General features: G+C 36.3%; 1 protein-coding gene across 1 annotated transcript in view; it reads left to right on the top strand.

Annotated features, from left to right (window-relative positions):
- Positions 1-25,516, top strand: part of RUNX1T1 (RUNX1 partner transcriptional co-repressor 1) — a 141,098-nt gene that overhangs the window by 111,042 nt on the left and 4,540 nt on the right. Inside the window, 3 exon segments of the mRNA XM_037741862.1 lie at positions 8,652-8,720; positions 13,649-13,839; positions 24,566-25,516. The exon segment at positions 24,566-25,516 is cut by the window's right edge and continues 4,540 nt beyond it. Coding sequence (XP_037597790.1) covers positions 8,652-8,720; positions 13,649-13,839; positions 24,566-24,841 — 536 coding nt within the window. The 3' untranslated portion in view covers positions 24,842-25,516.

Below are 25,516 nucleotides of genomic sequence, written 5' to 3'. Positions count from 1 at the left end.
CAATATTGGTCGAAGCCAAACTATTTAGAGCAAAGTAGAAAAAAAATCTAGTGTTTATTTCCTTATTGTGAACAAAAATTGATTAATCATGAGAGATTTGCTTAGGACAGAGGGGATATTTATAACCATCCAGTCTAGGCAAAAATTGAGAGCCTTAAAGTAAATAAAACTTTGGGAGTTAAAACATGTAGTTTGACTTATTCTATTGAACACATTCATTGAATCAGTACTTATTTATTGAACACTACTATGTGCCAGGCGTGTGCTAGGCATTCTAATGAAGTCAAACAAGTCTTTGTTTCTTTCTTTGAGGGCCTTTCGATCTAGTGGGAGAAGGCAAGGGAATAGCTAGTCTTCAGGCCACAGGATAGCTACCTCAGTTCAGTCAGCCAAACTGACCAGATTGCTATTATCAGCCATCCACTGTAAAAGAAGCATCTCCAGAATTGATCAGACTTCATACCTAAGTGAGTTACCAGCACATTGAACAAGAGCCATTTAGTGTATAGTCACTACTATAACACACTGATTCTGGTGATACAGGTGTATATCATGTTCTCTAGGAAGAGACATTCATTGTTCCTGTTATATCACCAAAAGAATAAACTTGGTTTTAAAAACCTCCTTTTTAAAAGTATACAAACTATACTATTTTTAGTGATGTTAATGAATTTTTATTTTTGTTAAACCTGAGATTTTTTTTTTTTTTTTTTGGCTTTAAGCTAAAGGTTGAATTAGTCAAAGGCTATAAGCATTAAATTTCTTTGTTTATAGACAACATGAAAATATGATGTTCTTTATGGACACAGAACCCTAAATTGCCATTAAGACACTATCATAACTAGAGAAAACCTGTGTAGAACTCTGCAGTCTGCAAGTTTTAGCATTCCATAGTGTTTTCACAGTGCATCCTTACTAGCGGATTCTTGCAGCCTTGTATTCTATTTTCTGGGACTGAGCTATGGCTGTAAATAAGAGGACAGGTGGTTCGTAATTATGACCCACAATCATTTACATTAAGTGGTTTCTAAGTCTCTCTTCCAAGCTTTGGAGTTGAATGGATTGATGTGTGTAATGAAAGGATTGGAGAAGATTGGCTGATAAATCTATTTTCTGTGGCTGGAAAGTGTTTAATGGAGTGCATGTGCACAGATAAAGCTATGGATATGTCTATATCTTTATTTACATGTAGATCTCCGTATTCCACAGTTTTATTGCATGTGTTTCTTTTAGTCTAATTCTTTTGCCTCTTCAACCACTGCCTGGTCTCAAATGAGACTTTCAGAATATATTACAGAAGATATCCTTGGTTCAAAATATTGCCCTACTTATGTCCCTAACTTGGAAACACTGGGAATGTTTAGTCATACACACATTCTTAGCAGTTTAAAATTATATTTGGGGACTGCAGAGAGGATAATGTAACTTTCATGACTGATGTGTTGTACTTGTTAAACTCAATCCTATTCTCACTTTTGAAATATATTCATAGTATTAAGTGAGTTTAGGGGATTAGTAAAATAACTTGATTAATCTATTACAAATTGAATTTTAGTTTTCCCAAGATACTAAAATCTCTATTTTGAATAGCCTCTGAAACAATTTTAAACACTGAATACAGACTGAATTCATAATGGTATTTCTGTTCTTTAAATAAAACGAAAATTGACATCTTGAAGGACTTTTCATAAAATACATTTTCTTGAAATAATAAATATTTGTTATTTCTACTGTTGTTACTCATTTTCTTTCAAGGGAAAACTCCAAATAGCCAACTTTTAATAAAATTAGAAAGCAAAATTTAAAACTGCTGTCTCTTTTCAAAGTATGACTTATTTATACATTTAAGTTTTATTACCTTGTATACTACACGGAAGAGCAAGACGACGTGATCAGAATTGGCAGATTTGACCACTGAAGTCGAATTGCTTTTATATTATATGTGTAGACAGGCGGTTGCTGGTTAGCACTTCCTGTGTTTTCTGAAGTGTTTATCGGAATCTCCATAGCAGCTCTTTTTCCTTTCTTTGTCTTTGGTTGCCTTCTCTCTCAGAATGTTGTCACATCACTCTCTTGCCTCCTGACATTTTATTTCTTTTAAATTACTTCCATTTTAACTGCCTTTCAACTATTCTAGACTCTTTCTGTAGTTTATCTTGTATCTGTGTATGCTCTCTTTGTTTTCTAGAAGTCTTCCACATCGTTAGAGAGAGTTAAATAATAATAATAATATTATTATTATTATTATTATTTTAGAAAGAGTCTCATTTTGTTACCTAGGCTGGAGTGTGGTGGCATAATCTCAACTCACTACAGCCTTGACCTCCTGGGCTCCCACCTCAGCCTCCTAAGTAGCTGGGACCACAGGTGCCCGCTACCATGCCCAGCTATTTTTTTTTTTTTTTTTTGTATTTTTTGTAGGGATAGGATTTTGGCACATTGCCCAGGCTGGTTTTGAACTCCTGAGCTGAAGTGATCTGCCTACCCTGGCCTCCCAAAATGCTAGGATTACAGGCGTGAGCCACTGTGCCTGGCCAAAATTTTTTTCTAATACAGCAGTAGGTTTAGGGCTAATGTCAGGGACTGAGACATAAACTCTGAAATATAAATGCATTTTCCCTGTGCTTTAAAAAAATGTATGAATATTGTGATGACAAGGTAGTAAATTTAGAAAATATTTCACTCTCTTAAGGGTTTAGTACTGGCCAGAGAATTATCAAAAAGTTTTGTTTGTTTGTCTTAAGTGTAATGAAAATCAAGCTTAGCATTCATAAAAAGCTTAGCAATTCAGGAGTCTGTTGAATTAATACCATCCTCTGTCCCAAGTAGGTTGGTAGAGGAATTAATATTTTAAAATTCTGCTAGCTGGCAAGTTTTATGATTGTCATATGATTGAATAATGGGATTTCTCATTGCTCTCTAAATCCTCAGGAAATCTAGCATAAAGGTTGAAAGCACAAACTCAGTAGAATTGCTAGATTAGAATTATTCATTCCTCTCCATATTAATTTTGCGGACTTTGGCAGGTCGTAACCTCTCTCTGTCTTTTTTTTTTAATTTAATTTAATTTTTTGAGATGGAGTCTTGCTCTGTCACCTAGGCTGGAGTGCAGTGGCGCAATCTCGGCTTGCTGCAGCATCCGCCTACGAGGATCAAGCAATTCTCCTGCCTCAGCCTCCTGAGTAGCTGGGATTACAGGCATGCGCCACCACGCCCAGCTAATTTTTGTATTTTTGGTAGAGACTGGACTTCACCATGTTGGTCAGGCTGGTCTTGAACTCCTGACCTCGTGATCTGCCTGCCTTCACCTCCCAAAGTACTAGGATTACAGGCGTGAACCGCTGCGCCCAGCCTGGCAGGTCATAATCTCTTCATGCTTCAGTTTCCTCATGTGTAAAATGGGGATGGTAATACATATTTCATAGGCATTCTGTATTAAGTGAATAGGTAAAAAAAAAAAAAAAAAAAAAAAAAAAAAAAAAAAAAGAAAAAAAAAAAAAAAAAAAAAAAAAAAAAAAAAAACATATGGGACAGTGCCTGACACTTAGTAGACGTGTTATGGCTTAGATATTATTTAGATGTATACCCTTAAAAAGAACTTTCGGCTGGGCGTCGTGGCTCATGCTACAATCCCAGCACTTTGGGAGGCTGAGGTGAGAGGATCCCTTGAGTCCATGAGTTTGAGACCAGCCTGGAAAACTTAGTGAGACCCCATCTCTACCAAAAATCAAAAAATTAGCTGGGCATGGTGGTGCATGCCTGTGGTCCCAGTTGTTCAGGAGGCTAAGATGGAAGGATTCATTGAGGCCAGGAGGTCAAGGTAGCAGTGAGCCGTGTTTGTGCCACTGCCCTGCAACCTGGGTGACAGAGTGAGACCTTGTCTGAAAAAATTAAATAGTTAATTAAAAAAAAATAAAATCAAGAAGAACTTTAAAGAATAGTAGTAAATGAAACTAGTAAAAATTTTCCTTGGCATTCAAGATTGTGAAGTAACAGTGTTCATCAGTATTTTTTCGTCTGGAAAGTACTTCTAACCAGGTGGCTACTTTAATAGGCACAGAGATTAGAAAAGAATCCTGTCTTAAATATAGTTAATCTGTTGTACCTTTCGGACCTTAATTCATAATACAAGGGTATAGAAAAGTAGATTTCTCACAGCCAAAGAAATATTTCAACTTCTATATTCTCAGAATATAAAAATCACAAACAAGTTATTCTTTGTGTATTTGCATGTAAATGTTTGTAGTTTTGTACTCATATTGATTTCTTTAAATTGCATCATGAAATGAATCTCACAGTCATTCAACTGACTTCATAATGCAAATACCTACTGTACTTAATATAGTGGGTTCAAAAAGATGTGACGTTAAATATGTCCGTCAGAGATGGTCACTTCCTGGAACATTAAACATGTTTGTTGTAAAAGGTGGAAATCCTAAAGCAGTTGCTGGCTTCTAGGTTGGATTTGGGCTTCTGAAACCTAGTGTGAAGATTTCTGAATGTATTATCCTTAAAAACAAGTGGCATTTGTAAAGATAAAATCACTTAACTCTTTCTTTCTTTTGATGGTTTTTGTAATAGATATTATCATGATCATAGCCTCATTCTGCCCACTACAGGATGAAGGCCATACCTAGGTGCTGCCAAGCTTTGAGCATTGCTGTCCTGGGTCATATGAGGTCACATTGCTTCTCCAAAGGCTATCAGCTCATCCCTTCATGTATATTGATGGCGGCCCTTGCAGTATCTAGTATCCAATGGTCTCCATCCTGTCGTAAGTGTAGTGCATCTTCCATCTCTTTCATACATCATAGATTGCTCTTTCTGTTCTTTCACATTTCTTACACCATTTTCAGTCACTCTGCCTGGTCTCCTCTCTTCATAGATGTGGATTATTTTCAGGAGTCTCCCTTCATCCTCTTTCTCTGTCACCTCCCAAGCAATATGTATCCCAAAGCAATCTAGACTTAATTTAGAAGGACTTTTCTATATTTTTTTCACCTTTCAGTAGTTGCATATATGTTCACATTTTAAACCATCTCATATAGGTTCTTCTGTCTTTGTTTCTACCACTACATTTCAGAATGCCGATTCATTTTTATAGCAACTGATATTTTGTGGGTGGTTAAGAGTTAATGGTTAAGAATTAGCTCCTTTAGAATCTAAGCCTTAGAATCTTAAGGTGTTTTATGTAGATGTGTCTAGAATAGCCAGCATTCTAAAGTAATAAAGTCCTTGGAGAGAACTGTCCTTTGTTTAGTTTTTCAAACTCAGTTTTCCCTATATAGATTCTGAATTTCTGCTGCTTAATCAGAAGAGGAGATATTAAATATGTTAGTCATTTGGTTTCTGTAGCTATTAAAGTAGTGTTCATCAGGGTATCAAATAGATTTCTGAAGAGTACACCTGCTACCAATCAGTCTGTTCTTTCTGTTGGTAGAACTCATGTTTATTAAGTACACTAACTTTGAACTAGAGAGGATATTGTAAAAAAAAAAATATATATATATATATATATATATGATTATTTACCTTTAGATTCTGCTGTTTTGAAAAAATGTCTTTTGGAAAGTAGTTAGCATTAAGAAAACTTTTGCATGATTGGCTTTGGCATTGCTATTGGGTTTCTAGGTCAGTTGAAGTTTGGGCCTATGTGGACATGGCAATGTCAGTGAGAAATGTAGGAAGATGTAGGCAAGAAACATTGCACAACTTTCCAGTATGGTATACGTACCCTCAAGACACCTGCTGTGCAACCCACAGAAGGTGGGAGGTCAGCTGAGCCTGGCACGTTCATAATTGAGTCAATTTGGGTGTTATACACATTCCATGGGTGAGGCTCAAGTAAAATTTTTGTAAGTATCATCTAAGAAATCTGAGGATTTTGCTTCCAAGGACAAAGGCAGTGAATTGTGAACTATTGAAATATTGTCTATTTCCAAGTGACATAGACTCTGGGAGTTTAACAAATTACTTGGTGTATATTGCTTAATCCAGACTTCTTCAATGGCTTTGTTCTCTTCAAAATTTGTGCTATTTGGATTTTTAATATTGAGAGAAAAGATAAACTTTAAAATACTCTTTACACCTTAGTTATTTATAAGGAAATAGTTATATAGCTGTTCTTACTAGACCACCTACTAAGTAATAACAATGATGATAATAATGAGGATAATAGCAAGCACCAGCTGATGAGAGTTTACGGTATGCATGTAATAGGAGGTACCTCCTTCAATACTCAGAGCAGTGCTCTCAAACAATAGTAGTATTGTCCTCACTTTATTAGAGATGAGGCATCTGAGACGTGGACAAACTAACATACCTTTTGTTCCATGGTCAGTAGCTGGTTTCACTGGGTGCTAGAACTAACTTTCTTCAGCCTATGTTGCCTGGGGCTGGTAATTAGTATCTTTCATGCATGGACTTTGGATACCTTAACATCACTTTTTCTGTTCTTTATCATAATGATTGGCTATTTATCAAAAAATAATGTTTATAGGCTGGGCATGGAGGCTCACACCTGTAATCTCAGTACTTTGGAAGGGCTGTAATCCCAGCATGGTGGGAGGCTGAGTGACGTGACGTCAGAAGTTTGAGACCAGCCTAGCCAACTGGTGAAACCCCATCTCTACTAAAAATACAAAAAATTAGCTGGGCATGGTGGCACGTGCTGGTAATCCCAGCTACTCTAGAGTCTGAGACAGGAGAATCACTTAACCCAGGAGGCGGAGGTTGCAGTGAGCTGAGACTGTGCCACTGCACTCCAGCCTAGACAACACAGCAAGACTCTGTCTCAAAAAAAAAAAAAAAACAAAACAAAACAAAACAAAAAAAACAAAAAAATAATAATTTTTATGAACTACAGGTCTCTTAACATAATAAATGAAAAATAATTGCTACTTTGGAGTCAAGTTTTTTCTATCTTCAGACTTCACAGATCTGTTTTTATTCTTATCCAATAAATTATGCTTAAATCAAAGTCTTGTCTTCTTAAAAATTGTCTTTAAATGTTGTCATAAGTAAATCTCTGTGTTGTACTATGTCACATGACTAAATATGAACTTGATTGTACTTTATTCTAGAAATAGTTATAGTGATAAGGAAGATAATCTTGATAAAGCTAATTAGCTGTATCACATTTCTTTTAGATAATTTATGTACCAGTTTTATCTTGCCTTAAGATTGGAAGTTATTTCAGTAAAAACATTTTTATTTTTGTCATTTACTTTATAGAAATGAATGCACGCAGGAGAATGCATAATTTCCAGTCCATCCTTTTATTAAGTTGTCATAACATTACAGTGTAAACTTTTGAAAATAAACTTTTAAAAATTTGGAATAATTTTAGATTAAAAAATTGCAAAGATGTTAGAGTTTCCATATATTCTTCACCAAGCCATAGGAAGTTTTTGCTAATTCAGAATAATTGAGAAAATCTAATGTTCTTGCCAGTTGATAGTCTATGTGTCCTGCAAGAGTTCAAAGCATTCAGATATATTTAAAGTATTCAAATGTAACAACATACACTTAGCTTAACTGATCGTTCTTTTCTTTACTTTTGACATTGTGTAGCACCATAAAATATAGAATACTTTACTGAATTTCTTGATCTTCAACATAACCGTTAGATAAAGTATTGTTTAAAAATATCTGCTACTCAACATTTACTGTACACATAGAGAAATTTCAGTTTTACTCAGGATTTATCATGGGCTTAATAATTATGTTTTATAACAGTTGAAATGATTTTTTTTCTTACTGAACTCTTCTAAATAAGAAGGCTTTCATTGAAAATCCAATATGGAAGATATTCAATGCATATTCTAGTTATGGAAGACTGTATACACTTTGTTTACTTTTGAGCATATGTAAAAACTACAGAATGTTTCATGTTTTTTCCATGAACGTATCGTTTTAGGAGTTAGCATTCCTATATGAAAGTTATTATTAGTTTCTCAAACTTAAAATTTGACAAGCATAGTAAGCACAGCATTTAATTTAAAGTGGAACTTCATTTCCTTTTCTGGAAAGCATGGGCTAATTCTCTTTGCTCAACAGAATGTCTGTGAATCCATTCTAATGAGTCTTTCTGGCATCCACCCATGTCAAATCCATATGATCTAATTTGGATGAAAAATTTTAATGCTTACTGAGATTTTTAAGAATTAATTAAGTGTGAGAACTGGTTAGCCACAGAGTAGAGCTTGCTCTTCTTTGAAAGGTGGCAGAATCAGAGCTCTATGGAAATTATATTACCTGAACATTTGACTTTTTAACTACCAATTTGACTCTTGAAAGGAAAACTACCAAATACAATTTATTTTCCTTAACAAAATATATCTATAGATGCCTCCTTAGTGAGAGAGTGCTGAGAACAGTGTTCCCAAACATTATATTGTATAATAAAATCAAGTCGCTTTGGCTTTGAGCATGCATGGCATTTAGACCAATGACCTTCAGTTTTCCTTGGGCTCTGATGACAGGTCTTGCTATTTTTGTGTATTTTCAAGAAGTGAAATGTTTAGCCTTTTAAAATTATGTTTTTGTAGAGAAGAAAGGAGAATGGGCATTGCTTACTTTCACTCTGTGCGATGACACAAGTGTGCTTACAGTACTCTCCTCTCTCCACCCCCTTCCCATCCTTTTCATAGACGCGCATCGGGAATTCCTTCACAGGCCTGCGTCTGGATACGTGCCAGAGGAGATCTGGAAGAAAGCTGGTAAGAATTGTTTAAAAACACGAGTTTCGTGTTCTGGCAGCTGTGTGCAGTTGTTAATGCAGTGATGTGAGGAATGACAAGAAAGGACTTTACTGCTAACAACAACAACAGCAAAAACAAAACAAAACAAAAAAAACCACAAAGCAAAACAAAACAAAACACCTGATTAATATTCTTAAACCAGGCCTGATTACAAGATGAAATCATTTTTATTTTAGTAACATCTGCCAGTTTCACTATAATTGAGAGGCTGGCAATATTTCCATTATAAAACTCAATTTTTTCAGGGCCATAATGATTTCAGGCTGAAACTTGGCATAGGAGGTCTTAGCTTGCATGCATTTTTTTTTTCTTTGATGAAAAAAACCCAGTGTTTTAGAAATTAAATTGCATGCTTCAGCCTTTTCTCTTGCATTCTTAAAAAAAAAACAAAAACTCACACTAAGTCAGGTTGACTTGTGAAAGTACTCAGATAATTTCTTGGTTACAATAAACTTTTAAAATCATTCTTCTATACTAATTAGTATTCAACAATCAGAGCTAAATTACTCTTTAAGTGAAATAACAAAGTTACTAAACATTTATTTTTGCTTTTCATATACACTACCTATTTTCCATTAAGAGATGCTGCTCTATATTTTGTAATAGTAGATTTAAAGCTCCTCATGACCCACAGATTTGTTATTGCACTTAAATAGGTCCAAATCTGTGAGAATCTTGGTGAACTACCTAGCAAGCAAAAAGCTTTATGAAAACCAGCTCAGGAGATGAAACATAAGTCTGTTTCAAGAGTTAAAGATGACATGAAAAATATACTGTGGCTTTGAGCTACTGTAACTCTAACTCTTAAAGTAGTTTGTCTCTTTGAGTTGGGAAACTGGGAAATGCTACTTCTACAAACAGTACAAATCGAAGAGTCAGGGGACATATTTTTTGTTGTGTTTTTTTATTTCTACAGAAGATTTTTCTTTGGGTTTTCACTCAGCTGTGTTTGTAGTTCTGTGTAACTTGCTGACTCTCTAAACACATGTATCTTATGCAAGTATTTTTATACATTTTCCAAGAAATACCTATTTTTTTAAGAGTGATAATGAGCTTTAAATTCTGATAGCATTCTAGGTTTAGTAACTTAGATTAAGAATCAGAAAGCCATCTTGAACATCCAACATGCAAATTAGATAGGTCCATTTAGCTTAAAGGTTAAAATATATATGTTACTCAACTGCATAGTTTTACCAGATTTATGGTAATAGTCATGTGGTACTCCCAAGCTGTTAAAAATATGCCAAGTGCCACCTACCTGAAAAGACTTGATACATCTTCCTCGTGACCGTTTTTCTCCTCCACTTCTAAGCTGTCAGTGAAACTTATTCCAATAAGCGGTACAAATGATTGTCATTTTGGACAGTGGAAGGGTGACTTTATGTTCAGAGGAGTGAGTCTTTTCTCTGCACTTTCCTTCTTAAGTATATTTAAATTAAATTCTTGATAGTTCATAAAGAAAAAATGCCAGTAAGGTTTTGTGTAATCCAGATTTCTTATGTGCTATTATCTGCTCAAGTCTTTGTTTGAGTGCTATTAAGTGAGAACAGATTTTCTTGAATATAGCACCTTTCTTGGAAAGTCAACTTGAATAGCTGTGTATAAAGGAAGTCCTACCATAAGTGGTAAGCAATTGGACGCAGATTCAAAGCTGCACTATGTATTTTCCACTTAATCAGTTGTTTATTTTTTCCTACGTGACATATTGTTATCTATTGAATCCACCATTATTTTTCTTTACTGTCTGTTTTGGGGGGGTTTAAACCTAATTCTGGGTGTAATTTAGGTTTTGGGGACTTAAGAGAGTAGAGAAAGAGCACTACTTGTTTCTGTTGTGTGCTTGCACTCTCTAATTAAACCATATCAGGGAAGTGTTTAGATTATTCATTACAGTGTCTTTCATCTACGATAGGTGTTCAGTCTAAAATATGACATTAAATTTGTATTCTCTCACAGTGTTATCTCTAAACTGCTGCTTAAAAACAGTTTGGGAATAGTTTTCTATGGATGATGCTAAATTTTAAGGGGTATATTAAATCCTGAAAGTACGGATGACAGTTTCATCTGGTAATCTCCAGTAACTACTTATAATATTTATCTTTATAGGCTTCTTAAATGGCTTTTCTAGTGTTCAGTGTCAAGGCATCCAACATGATGAAAACACCAAGGGCAGAATGTGACATCTGCACTCAGCTTGTTATAATTCGAAAGCTTTTATCCTAGCTTTCTAAAATTGGCTATGGGCAAAAAAATTTTTTTGAAGAAAACCTACAAAGTGTGCTTTGCAATGAAATTATTATACATATTTTTGTTGCAAAAGATAGGTAAATAAAGCATTTGAAAAATACAAAAGGGGAAGAACTCCCAAAACTTGATGTAGCATAATGAATACATCCACTTTCACAGAAAATTGTAATAAAGTATACCCTGTGCTTGAAAGTACATAATACAGCTTTTTGCATCATTTTGTTTTGAAATGATTTCAAACATGTAGAAACGTTGCAAAAAAATTCCAAAAAAAATCCTCTGTAATTTTCACCTAGTTCCCTTATTTTATCATACTTGCTTTAGTATTTTCTCTTTTCCTCTTTCATTCTCTTCCTGAGATGTATATATATTTCTAATCATTTGCGAGTAAGTTGCAGACATAATTTCTCTTTACCTTAAATGATTTGAGTTTCAGTTTCCCAAGAACAAGAATATTCTATGTAACTTCAGTACAGTTACCAAAATCAAGACATTCAGAATTGATATAACACTATTATTTCATCTGCAGACCCTATGCAAATCTTTCACATTGCCCCCAATAATACAATATTATAACATAACCATACATTTTTAAAGATTAGAAATCGGCCACATCACTTCTCCTCTAAAAGTAGTATTTTTAAAGCAAAAGTAACAAATGTGCTCAAAAGTTACAAGGGGCCTTCATGAAACTGGAAAAAAATCTAACATAAAGATTGTTTTAAAATGGTAACTGAATGTTTTCTCCAGTATATTTCTTTTTACACAATCAGAATGTTTGCAGTTGGTAATAAATATTCAAGCACCTTGCAAATGTCCTACCAATTCTCTTTGCTGATCTGTATATGCCTGTGGGATTAGAATAGGAATGCATAATTTAAATATAAATTGCCTGATTTGCATATACAATTAGTCAAGCTACAGCTTTGATCGTAAGCAAAAATTATTGTCCTGTATTACCACTTAGATAGAATTTTAATTCACCTTGAATATTCAAACTAAATTAGACCCTGGCTGTATAGTTAGAAGGGCAGTACTTCCCTTGTGCCCCAGGTCATTTATGATAGGGTTATAAAGGCATCTTTTCACCTCCTGGTGAAGAAGGTGCTGTAAGCTCTTTCTGCAGTGCTCTGATTCTACACAGATTTTAAATGCATACCTTAAAGCAGCTAACAAAAGCTTAATATATTTTAGTTACTATTTCTAGTATGAATTTTTTACTTATATTTTAGTTTATAAAACCCAACACACAGTAATTGTAAACAAATGTACTTCAGATATAATGCTGCTAAAATGACAGAGGCTACAAAAGTCATGACAATTAATTACCAATAGAGAGCTTCTGATGATTCTCAAGTCATAGACTGTATAGATGTGTGAAATAAACCATAGGAATTTAAGAAACCATAGAAGTACTTGCATCTCTTACATTTTTAATCTACAGTAAAACATTTTTATTAGGAATCTATGTTTTTAATTAAACAGAACATTTAATTAAGGTGCTTTTTAAGTGGGTGAAACAATTAAGTGCAAACACTTGAATGAAACATGTCATAATTAGTTTTAATAGAGTGTTAATTGGTACTAGGTTTGCCAAGTTAATAATTACTGCTTATTAAATTTTCAATTAATCATTGTCATTTTGCTTTGAATAAAGATGAAAATTAGATAAACTAATTCAGGGGGAGGATATTTTCCCCTGTTAATTAGAACAGTTAATTTTTTTAATGGAAATTACTTGTTTTAGTTGTCAATCTTATGTTCTACATTAGTTGAATCTTTGCACCCTTTCCTCAGCCAAAAATAAAGAGCTTGACACCTTGCAGATTTGTAGTCAGGCCTGATTGTTTTGGCCTGTGGTATGATTCAGTTATATTTGTCTAGTGCAACAGTTGGTTATGCAAAACCACTGTGTATATTTGGTAAAGTAAATGGACAACAGCTTAAAATGTAGAAAGGAGATTATTTTTAAAAACCTCTATCATTTAATCTATAAAGGCACATACTCATATTACTCAGGAAATGACTTTTCAAGAGTAAAACTGGATCATCCGTTACAGCAGTGGTTTTCATTAAAAAGTCTATAGTAACTTAATTGCCATCTGAGTTACATTTTCACTATTGTGTTGCGGTTTTTGCCAGCAACTCATAGGTTGCACTTATTTGTGTATGTGTAAAATCCATTGTTGCCCTATGTTTTTTTCTGAATGCTTTATCTGTGGATCTTCCTGTATTAGTATTAACTTACAGCATTGTATAAAACTAACATTATGGGTCTTAATTATTCATGCAGGTTTCTTACGAATGTCCTTGTCCTTTAATTCTTAGATCTGCTAGTTTTTAGACTGCTGAAACTGCCCAATAATTTGGATGAGAGTCATGCTTGTTCTATAGAATTCTATATAAAAGTAATCAGATAGTGGGCATGGTAGCTATCAGGTGCCTATAATTCCAGCTGCTAGGGGAGAGTGATGCAGAGGATCACTTGAGCCCAGGGTTTTGAGACCAGGCTGGACAACATAGTGATACCTGACCCGAAAAGAAAAAAAAAAAGATTTAAAAGAAAAGAAATCCACATCCAATGTCCTGAGCTAACTGAGAGGTGTTTTCTTGTCTGGTTTGTCCTGACTGGCACACAGAGGAGGCTGTCAACGAGGTGAAGCGCCAGGCGATGACAGAGCTGCAGAAGGCCGTGTCTGAGGCGGAGCGGAAAGCCCATGACATGATCACGACGGAGCGGGCCAAGATGGAGCGCACGGTCGCCGAGGCCAAGCGGCAGGCGGCAGAGGATGCGCTGGCAGTTATCAATCAGCAGGAGGATTCGAGCGAGGTGAGGTGTCTTGGGGGCCTCCAAATGAAAAAGATAGTTTTCATTGATTAGAGTGCTCATTCTTTATTTATGGTGATCAGTTTAGACAAATATTTGGAAAAAAATGTTAGAACAGTTTGGGGAAAGTCAAGGTACTCGTGGAATTGGCCAAGAGCTTATCACATTTGTCTTTTTATTGAACACTGAATCTTTGCCAAAAAAGGTTTTGAATGTTTAGTGGGTTACCAATTAAAGTGAAATTCTTATAATTTCCCAGCATTATTTAGAGAATCATAGCTCAGCTGTGTGTGTCTGTGTGCGTGTGTGTGTGTGTGTGTGTGTGTGTGTGTGTGTGTGTGTTATGTATGTGTGCATTTGAGTATGTGTATGCTTGCCTTCTAATTGAAGAGATTTAATAGATACTGTGTAAGCTGTGATCTCCAAAGACATCTGGCAGGCTTGGGATTGAAAACACTGCCTTAGCTATTGGTCTTAAAGTCCAATGCTAAAACAATGTTTGCATCAACTGAATATTTCTAAGAAAACTTGGAGACAGTCTGTACTTCTACATTATTTGTGATAACTCATATGATGGTCATTTCATAGCATAATATTGCTGCTAGTGGTAATATTACACATATTATTGTTCCAATATAGTAATTCTCACACACACACACGCACACACACACAGCTAGCCTACATGGCTCAAAGATCTACAAAGTAACCAAAACGCAATATCAAACAAAATGATTTTAAAAATACAGCCTATAAAATCAGAGCAGAATACTAATGCTCCACATTAATTAATATAGCATCACAATTCTCAACCCCAGAGTAACTTTAGATAAAGGACTACAATGGGCTGCTGCCACCAAGCTGAACTCACAGTGGCATGGACTGATAAATCGATGGTCTACTACAATACATATCTATAATTTGTGAGGGAGAGTAAGTATTTAATTTGTACCAGGCTTTTCTGTAGATGAAAGCCTCTGCAGGAATCACTCAATGCCCAGAGTTTCTATTTAATGTGTAGCAGATGAATAACAAGGGGACAAAAGGAATTGATTTTTCAACATTTAAAAGTTTCTCAGGAAAAGAGGGACAAAGGGAAGTTTATCTGCCCTTTAACTGCTGACTTTTCCATTGTTCAATTAAAGTAGACATAAATTCAGTTGTATTGGTATCTTGTGGCTAAGATAGAAGGACTTTGTTTTGTGTTTTTTATTTTGAAAACATTATTAGCATCTTTTGAGGAGAATTTGTCCTTCTCTATTCAAATATGCAATATCGTGAGACACACTTGATGTCATCATTAAAACTATCACTTTCACATGAACATTTTAGGGATGTTAGGTATATTAAGAGTATTTTTTAGGTCACTAAATTCTAAAGACAAATGTGTAGGAAGAAATTGTCAATTAAGTCTTTGTATTCAGGCAGTTACATGCTGTATTCTGTCAGCATTTATAAGCTTTGTGTCTTTATTCCTAAAAGCTATCCAGAAAAATATATGATCTTGCCACCAATATTTAGCATTATAAATAAACTGTTAAACAGTATCCATGGTAGGTTATTCAGTCAGATCTACTACTTATGTAAGAATTATCTTCTGTAATAATTGGGTTTTTGTTTTGTTTTGTTTTTGTTTGTTTGTTTTTACCTCTTGGGGGAACTGATATTTAACATAGCATTATTTTTGTCTTCAGTGACACTTTCCCAAGAATTTTAAAGCAGACCATGGTAGAGGAAAGGGTTTGGAATTCAGAGGGTCATATTTAATTCCTGACTCCAATTCTTACAATTCTGTGATTTGTGAGAAAACCACTGAACTTCTAAAAGCTTCGATTTTATCATGATCTGGAGATGAGTGGAAGTGTCTGGCGTATGGCTTGAGCCGTGAATCATACTATGGATAAGGAGACTCACCTGGCTAAAGTTCCACAGCTAGGAAATGGCAGAGCCTCAACAGGATCTCACAGCAGGCTTTCAGTCCCTATGTTGTTTCGTAACAGTGAAATAAGGATCTTTTCATAAGTATCATTAAGATAATTTTTGGATGCAGGTAAAGACAGGCAACTTAGGCCTGGTTTCTTATTCTTTAAAGTGCAAGACCACTTTTAATACTTGGGGAGGAATCATCTCTAGAAGGATTAAGCCTCTTTCCTCCAAAAATAATGTAAATAATTTTCCAAGAATAGAAGAAAAAAAAACAGAAGAAAGACTTCATTTGAATAAAGCTGAGAATCCTCTGGACTGGCACATAAGTCTGCACACACATACTAGAAAAGTGGTTTGTCCAGGGACTTGACCAAGAAGCAAAGGGTTAATTCATTAATCAACCTAAAGAAGTAAAGGGTTAATCCATTAAATAACCCAAAGTTCATGTCCTTCATTCCCAAGGGATGACAACGTACAAGAACAGTTCAAGTGCCAGGAGGCAGGTTTTGGTCAGCCATACCTTTTGCCTGGTTGTTGGCTTGAATTTGTTAGTAAAACACTTTTTCCCCTTCAAAATGAGGACATAACTTTAAACCCAACGTATTACTTTTCTGCACCCTGCTCTTTCCTCACACTCAGGAATGTGCACCCTTTAACAGAAGCAGGCTGGCAGAAGCCACTTCAGCAGTGGCACTTGTAAGTCACTTCTAGTGTACAAAGCTCCCTTTGTTCCCTCAGGATGGAGCCAGAACACATCTGGTTTCCTTGGACTATGATAGAGCTCCCTGTTCTGGGTCTCACCATTGTTGACCCCAGGGTGGGGACTCTGTTAGGTCAGGACTGTATGTGCAGAGAAGATAGTTTAGTTCTTCTCAGAATCCTCATCTATGTTTTTATGTTCAGGAGTTTTCTTGAACATTAACCATTTGACACCCAATAAGGTCCATATTGCATTGTGCTTTAAGTATTATATGAATTGTTTTGTTTTCTAAGAAAAATGAAAATTCTCATTTCTTGGAAGTTTAATGCATAAAATTTACAGTAAAGTGCACTGTAAGCTAAAGTGCAAGGCAACCACCCATCCCACTTTGGGCGGAACTGTCCATTGACACCTAGTGTCCCATATAATTATTACGAGTACCCCCTTCTACTGTCAAGTGTCCTGGCTTCCATGATAAGTTGAATGTTCCACCCCTTAAAGGCCATGTTTACCTGATCAAATGATCATCTTTTGCTAGCAGAGCTCAGAGGCAGATAGGTGTGACAGAAAGAATCTGAGATGAGGACCCAGAAGACCTGAATTATGGTCCCAGCTCAGTTACTGTCTCAGAGGTCCTTGGGAAATTTATTTTACTCCTGTCAGCCTCCATTTCTTCTTAAGGAATGGGATGATATTCACTTACCTTACAAGGTGTTTTAAAAGATTTTTTTAAGTGTTTTTGAAAGTGATAACACAATACATTATTATCTGCTTATATTTACCACAGGTTTTTAAAAATCACAATATAAACTGAAGTATTCCTATTGAAACAATATTCTTTTCTCCCTTTCCCTTTCTTTATTTGAAGCCACCTCCTATTGTAGACATCTGCCCATCTCTTACCTAGGTCATGTGTAAACTAATAAGCCAAATATATAACGATATATATGTGGTTAGATACACACATTTTATTATTCTCTCTTTCCTTCATAGTGACTTTAAGAAGGAATCTGAGCTTCAGAATCAGACCAGAGTTCTAGGCCTAGCTTGGCCATTTATACGTTTCTTCTGAGCTATTTGTGTAAACTCCAGATATCTCTGAATTCTTCTCTTTGTAATTTCTGAATTTACCCTTTCTCTTCTCCCTCAATTTTCACAGGTATAAAATGGAGCTAATGATGCTCATTCTGCTTAGAAAAACCAGTAGTTCTGAAAGATTGACAGTGGAAATGTTTCAGAAGGAGGAGCAGAGTTGAGAACATTTAATTGGGGAGACCAGCAGAAAGGCAGCTTGGAGGCAGGAATGAATAACAGATGGCTATTATTTGTAGGGGGCCATATAACGTATTCAAACTGGGATGCTTTTTGGAGTAAGCAAGGGTGCTCTCTCTGGGACAGACCAGTCCTGTAAACCAGGCTGTCCCAAGCTCATGGGAACCCCCAGTCAGCAGAGTTTTTGAAGGTTGCATGAAGTGTGTTTTGCCTGAGATGAAATAAGAAGACCTACAATGATTGTTTAACTCTGCACCAGGCATGGTATAAAGTGCTTTCCATACTTTAGTTTGTTTACTTCTCACATCGGCTCTGACAAAGTAGATAGTATTATTTTCCTTGTTTTATGGATAAAAAAGCTCGTCTTGGAGGGGTTAGGCCACTTGCTGAGTGTCTCATGGTCAGTATGTGTGAGCTGGTCCTTAGCCCAGGTAGCCCGGCTTTCAGGCCACTCTCTAAATAGCTACATGGCAGGAATGGGAGGATTTTGCTTGTTTGTTTTTTCCTGATTGTGTACTACTGTATCTGTTCTTCATTAGACTTCATGATTATTTCTACCTAGTCCTCAAATTTACTTGGATTTATAGGCTGATACTTGTTATTACTATCAGTTAGAATGACACTGGACTTGTGGCAGATACCTAAGCAATGTGATGCTCACTGTACTTTCTCTTTTCCCAGTGGATTATATGTTTAACCCAGAATATAATGCCAGCATTAGCATAAATCAGAAATTCACTGAATCTGATCATCTTAAACTGTTTTATTTTTTCTATATTTCCATTTACTATCTGTGTACAGACAAAGCGTTTTCCAGTGAATGCTCTCAGATTACAGCTCTTTTCAAGGAAACTTTTACAGCTTTCTTTCAAATCCATACCTTATACTGGCTTAGGTGATTGAAGCAAGAAACTGCAAGTGAGCACAGAAACAGATAAATACTTTTATTGTTCTAATAGTTTAGAGTTTTAAACTAACAAAGGTATATTTTCCCGCCATATTAAAGCAGCCTTTATTTGCCATTCTTATATAGGTGCAGAGCTCACAGTTATACCAACCTCAGCGGAATCTGTGAAGTTTGGCCAAATTGGAAATGCCACTGTATAGACCCTGAATAAAACATAGGGGCCTCACAGTATGGGTCCTGTCAAAGCCTTCACAGTCTCATCAGACCACTTGATTCCCAGAAAAAATTGGAGTTCTCAGAGCATGAGCTATGATTCCGTGTTACAGTTATATCTATCTGTCTATTAAAAGGCCAGCTGTTTGATTCCGTAGATGTTCATGGTATAGTAGACAGAGCACTGGGCTGAGATTGACCTTTTTTTGCTCACCTCTTGAAGCTTTGGTTTTCTCGTCTGTGAAATTTGGGATAAAGTTTATGTGATCTACCTGTTTTGCAAGGTGGTTGAGAGGTGCAAATGAGATGAGAAGTATTTTATTAAAGAAAAGTCACCTTACAAGTGTGCAGTGTGTCTGTATAAGAAAGAAAGAAAGAAAGGAAAAGGGCGAGGGAATTAGAGTAGTGACTTTGTGATTGGAAAGGAAAGGAGAGAGACCACAGAAGTAAAGTCTGTGGGTTTTGGCACTGAATGGTTCCAATGGCTAAAGAAAGAGGGGTTTTCAATGAAGTGACAAAGTCTTGGGCCTAAGTATTGCCAAATACTGAAATGGACCCCACCAGAGTTGGGTTTAGGGAATACCGACTTAGAGGAGCATCTTGGTGGAGCTACATACAGAACAGGTAGTTTGAAAGGAGCACAAAGCTCCGGAAAAAGATAACAGGGAGAAACAGGCTTGAGAGTCATTTGCTTACAGCTGATCGTTGAAAACACAAGATCTCACAAGGGCAGCATGAGAAGAAAAGGATATTCCTTTTCTTTATGCCAGCATGCCTCCCTCCCTCAGCATCAACTAGTTACAGGGAAAAGAAGAAACAACAGAAAAAGTTATTGTATATGAAAGAGAATTTTTTAGTAGTATCTAGGAAACCAAAATTAGTGGAAATTTCAACAAAACGCATTTAATAAGGAAGAACAGAGAAATAGCAATGGTAAATCTTCACAAATTTTGAGAACAGCAAATGAAGATGGAGAAGAAATTGTTAGTCACTAATAAAGTATAAAGGAGAGTAAGTTAATGTTTTTTCCTGTGTCAGTGCCCGTGGGTGATAGCACTTAATATGAGTGAGACCATGAGCTTTCTAATTCTAAAGGTTGTAAGGTATTGGATCTGGAGTAAGGATTGCTCTTTTTCTTGAAGTCAGTACCAAAGAGAGGGAGTGATGTTAATACCTGCCATTTATTCAGGACCTACTGAACATCACGCACTGTGTTTAGCACTGGCATAATCCTGAATAATCCTGCAGTTATGATTCCTGCTTTACATGTTCTGTTGCTCCAGGAAGCTAAGTAACTGGCTTGTGGATCTAAAGCCACTAAGAGATGAAGTTGGAAATGAAATGAAGTTGGTCTGGCTTTGAAACCTGTGCCATTTTCATTACATACTTTGACACCTTGTCTTTGCTGCCTCTAACTTTAGGATTCAATTTCTGTCCACTTTTGGGAGTTAAGTGCCGGCTAACCTGTTCCTGCCACAATGAGATCTAAGAAAGATCTGAAATTGACAAAGTGTGGCATTTTGGAAAGGGTATTTTTAATTTGCAATCCAAACATCTGGGTGAATCAAACTTTGGCTATGTAATTTTATATTTTTGTGACTTGGGGCAAGCATTTTGCTGTTAAAAAATTATTTATTTTGAGGGCCCCAGTTTCTGAACTGCAAAATATGTGTGAAAATTATTTTAAATTATCAAGTGCAATACAAGTTGATGACGGTGTGATCTTAATGTGAATTTAAGTCAGTGTCTTGCCTTCTGTAGGATTCTTAACATTTGGGGAGTTTCAATTACAATCATTCTATTATACTTAATTACACATCAATGCATTGCAAGTTTTTCTGGAGAATTATAGATATGTAAGACCTGGAGAGACTTAAAGCAATTAAGAGACAAAACAAAAGATATTTTGTCTTTCAGAAAAATATTTTTCTGCAGTAAGAACCAGAAAGGATATATGCCTGTACAACAGAAAGATCATTCTCTGATGAAGGAAATAGTTTTCTTAGGGAGAAAGAGAATTGCTGATTTGAAACAAAGTGTCAGACATCTTCAATATGCGGTGTTGGCATTCAAAAGCTTCAACCCATCGATTCTGTATATAGCCTTTAGTATAGTTAGCAAAGAGGAGATTTGTGTGCAGCCATAAATTCTTCATCTGAGTTACAACCGAACTTTGGTCAATTGACTTATTCTTATTTTTCAGATAGAGAGGGAAATATTTTTTATGCCAAAAAGGGAAAAACATTATCACAAATAAGGGAAGACTATAAAGTGCCATGAGCTTTGGGAATGAAATAAGCTATGAAATGGGTATCTGTGAAGTTTCTACACTATGGTGGTAATTGCAGTCACAACACTCCTAAGAGGCCTGAAAGGGAAGCTCAGTCATTTAAAAGTAGAATAAACAAATGAAATACCTTGAATATAAAATGCACAAATTGAAAATGTAAAATCGAATTAAGCCATTGACTGCCTTTATCCCAGCCCTTGTGGATAGACACGTGGATGTTAGACACAATTTGCAGTTTCCACCTTTGTGAACAATAGAAAGCTTAGAGTGATCCAAATGGGCTACTCACAAGATTCTGCACCTTCCACTGTTTCCAGAATTGTGACTATTCTGGGGCTGAGTGTCACTGATCAGGCATCAGTCTTGCAGGTATGGACTAGTCAACAAGAAATTCACTGGAGCCATCCAAGAGAAATATATTTATAGAAATTGCTCTTTCTGTTTTCTAATAAGCTTTTAAAAATGAATATGCACTTTGGAGCTTTTGTTAGCTGAACACTTTGCTAAAGCTCCCTACACATTCATTGCAGTGCAGGGTCAAGAGAAATAAAAATTTACAGATTTTCTTTTTTTACCAGATCATTTAAATTGCTCTTTTTGTAACTTCCTACAGCTGAAGATGTGTGTGTGTGTGTGTGTGTGTGTGTGTGTGTGTGTGTCTGTCCCAGTGGTGGGTGGTAAATGAATAGAATCAAACAACTTCAGAATGAAACTAGAGGTAAAACTAGCCAGACTCCTTAACTCCTGGATCAGAACCAGACAATACTAGGCAAGAAGACTCAATTCCCAGCAGCTTCACGATCCAAAACATCTGTTTCTGTATTTGGCACAATTCCACTTTTTTATTTGTAAAATTGTTCCCATCTTTGAAAACACTTTAAAAAATAAAGAAACCCCCATTCTGTCTCCCTTTCCACTTCCCAGCACATGCATCTGTAATTACCTGGTTTAGTCTGTGTGTTTAATCAGTTTAAATTGAGAATGTTGCATACATCTGATTTCAATCTGAAGGAGCCATTGAGTATTGGACAGTTACCACCCTGTGTCTGCCAAAACATGCCTCTGCCAAAAAACAGATAGGACTCACACCAGGGTATTTCCTAAAGAAGCCACTTGACTCAGATTAGATGTTTAATTTCCTTAAAATATTGTTTTGGATGTGAGTCTCTGTTCTCTAATTGGGATATTCTGGTGTAATTTAGGAATATCGCTTATTTGCTGAGTTTGTTCCAGGATCCAGCTGGCATTACTCTAAAAGCCTAAACCTCAAGGAAGTAAACTTCACTCTGAGCACTTCATACCTCGCAGCTTTGAAGGGTGGGCCTACCTTTGCTCATGTCTTTGTGGAACCATTGTACATGCAATACAGTTGAATTAATTTTCAGAGAGAGAGCTTCTAGTTATGGTAATGAACCTTCTGATCAGAGGTTCACATCTATTGAGATATTTTCTTAAATTAATTGAAGTAGGAAAAATTTTTTTGTTTTAGTACTGAGTATTCATTTAAATTTTATTTTTACTTATGACATTGACAGTATCAACCAAGTTTCTAGATTTCCTCATATTTACTTCAAACACCTCTCATTGGCCAGAGTTTGAGATTTTAAATTTTTGTTTTGTTTTTCCTTGTTGAGTTGTAATTTCTTTTCTTTTTTATTTCTGTTTTTTGTTTGAGCTTTTCTGCTCAATTTAGTAATGTCAGATGGTTAAAGAAATAAGAAAATGGAGCTGGGCTCTTTCTAAAAGTTTTAAATTGGAGTTCTTGAATTTAAAGGCTTCTAGCACATGAAAGCCTCTGGGAGCCCATTTATTTGTTAGCAAGTTAGGATGGCTGCTATAAATTCCCTTGCACGTTTTGCATAGTGGTAGCTATATACATTAGGGTGATGGGCTGACCTTTCCTGGGAGTATAGTATTGCTAGCAGCTCATGAGTTTACCTTAAGCCACATAACCAGTATACTGGAAGAAAAGCAAATGTAGAGAACACAGTAGGGAGACCTGAACACCATAGGGAGACCTGCAATATCTACCCTATGTCAGGGCTTTAAACATCTTTCTTACCACACAAGCACATAGCATCACCTGTTTGGGTTTACCAGATTGTAGTCAGAAGTTTGTTTTTCAAGGACGTAATCAAAACCAATGAAGATAAAGAATAAAAAGTTGAATAACATAAAGCTAAGATCACTTACTATAGCTTTGCATAATGGGGTAGGTCTTGCCAAAGAATCTAGGAACATTTAAACATTTAAGGTCAGCTTTCTGAAGTCCCCCTCCCACCGCACTCATAGGAGGACTCCTGAAGGTTAGTTTCCTCCTCATTCCTCCTTCCCTGCCTAGGCCCTATCTACAACAGGTGCTCTTCTGTCTCTAGTATGTTGGTGCTCTAATTCACAATGCATTTATCTTAAAGTTTAAGTCCTAGCGGCAACCTCATTCCTAATTTTCTCATGTCTTGCAAAACACTGCCCACAACTGGCAGTGAACTTTCTAGGGTCTGAGTTTTGTTCTCATCACTCCCAGATGAGCCCCAGTTCTCTCTGCTTTTCTGACTTCCCAGAGTTGCTGAGGCACAAAGGAGCAGCAGAGCAGGTCCATTGACTGGAAGGAACTCGGTGCAAATAGAATTGTTATTTGGCTAGTTTTAGCATTTCTCATTTCTCAAAAGCCAAATTAGGCATAGTCTAATGCATCCATTTCACAAATCTCTATTGAGCACTTACTACCTATCAGGCACCATTCTGGGTGCTTCAGATACAGAGAGAGAGAAAAAAAAAAAAAAAAAAAAAACAAGGATCCTGTCCTTCAGGGAGCTGAGGTAAACGGGGTTATTTTAACACAGTCCTAGCATGTGGTTGTAAGGTTTACTGAATAGCTGCAGTGGGAAGAACTAAAAACAGACAGAGGTTAAAGGACTTTGCTTCACCCTGCCTAGTCTGTGAAGGAGCAGGGAATAGAATCCTTTATCTACTGCATTTCTTTGAATCCAATAGAGGTAGGGTTCTGGTATGTAAAAGGAAGAAGCTTCTGCTCAGATATATCTGTGTGTCTGACTATTGTGGTACACATATTGGGAAAAAATTTGGAGATAGTAATTGCCAGTCCGTATGAATGAATGGAGAATTTATGTATAAAGATAACCAAACCTAAAAAGAAAGGATGTTACAGTAAGAACTTAAAAGGTCTTCAGCTACTTTGTTAAATGCCATAGTAGTTGTTGGCAGAACAGTTTGGACAATCATCCCACCAAAACATGCATCTTCTGTGTTTAGTGTGTATATCCATATGTGAACACCTGCATTTTTCATCCTGACTCTATAGTTCTTACAAATAAGGCTACAGTGATGCCTAACATATTTGTCACACTATTGCCTTAACCATGTATTAATTTGGGATCTTGCTGCCTTCTGCCATCTCCTTTAGAGTTGCTGGAATTGTGGCCGTAAAGCGAGTGAAACCTGCAGTGGCTGTAACACAGCCCGATACTGTGGCTCATTTTGCCAGCACAAAGACTGGGAGAAGCACCACCACATCTGTGGACAGACCCTGCAGGCCCAGCAGCAGGGAGACACACCTGCAGTCAGCTCCTCCGTCACGCCCAACAGCGGGGCTGGGAGCCCAATGGACACACCACCAGCAGCCACTCCGAGGTCAACCACCCCGGGAACCCCTTCCACCATAGAGACAACCCCTCGCTAGACATGAACTCAGAACTGTCGAAGGAAAGACAACACAACCAACGCGAAACCAATTCCTCATCCTCAGATGCTCAAAGTTGTTTTTTTTTTGTTTGTTTGTTTATTAGATGAATTATCCTATTTCAGTACTTCAGCAAGAGAGAACCTAACTGTATCTTGAGGTGGTAGTAATACAGAGGGCCAGTAACGGGTCGTAATGACTTATTGTGGATAACAAAGATATCTTTTCTTTAGAGAACTGAAAAGAGAGCAGAGAATATAACATGAAATGATAGATTTGACCTCCTCCCTGTTATTTTCAAGTAGCTGGGATTTTAAACTAGATGACCTCATTAACCGATGCTTTACCAAACAGCAAACCAAGAGATTGCTAATTGCTGTTGAAAGCAAAAATGCTAATATTAAAAGTCACAATGTTCTTTATATACAATAATGGAAAAAAAAAAGAAAACCCTCAAGGGCATGAGCATTGGATACAGCAGTAGACATTTTAACAAGAAGATGAATGGCGTCCGTGGGTTGCTAACTGAACTTTGAAGACCCGCTACAAAATGCGCAGATGTGCAGCAGATTGGAAGGAGACACAGATGTTCGTTTTTTTTCCTGTTTCTGAAAAGAAATAATAATATCCAGGTCAACAGAATGAAAAATGAAAGATGATTTGCAGTGGGATGTA

This window comes from Cebus imitator, unplaced genomic scaffold, assembly GCF_001604975.1.
Source record: "Cebus imitator isolate Cc_AM_T3 unplaced genomic scaffold, Cebus_imitator-1.0 Scaffold109, whole genome shotgun sequence".
Taxonomy (NCBI): domain Eukaryota; kingdom Metazoa; phylum Chordata; class Mammalia; order Primates; family Cebidae; genus Cebus; species Cebus imitator.
The sequence above is the reverse complement of the archived record's forward strand: the minus strand, read 5'-3'. Positions and strand labels throughout refer to the sequence as shown.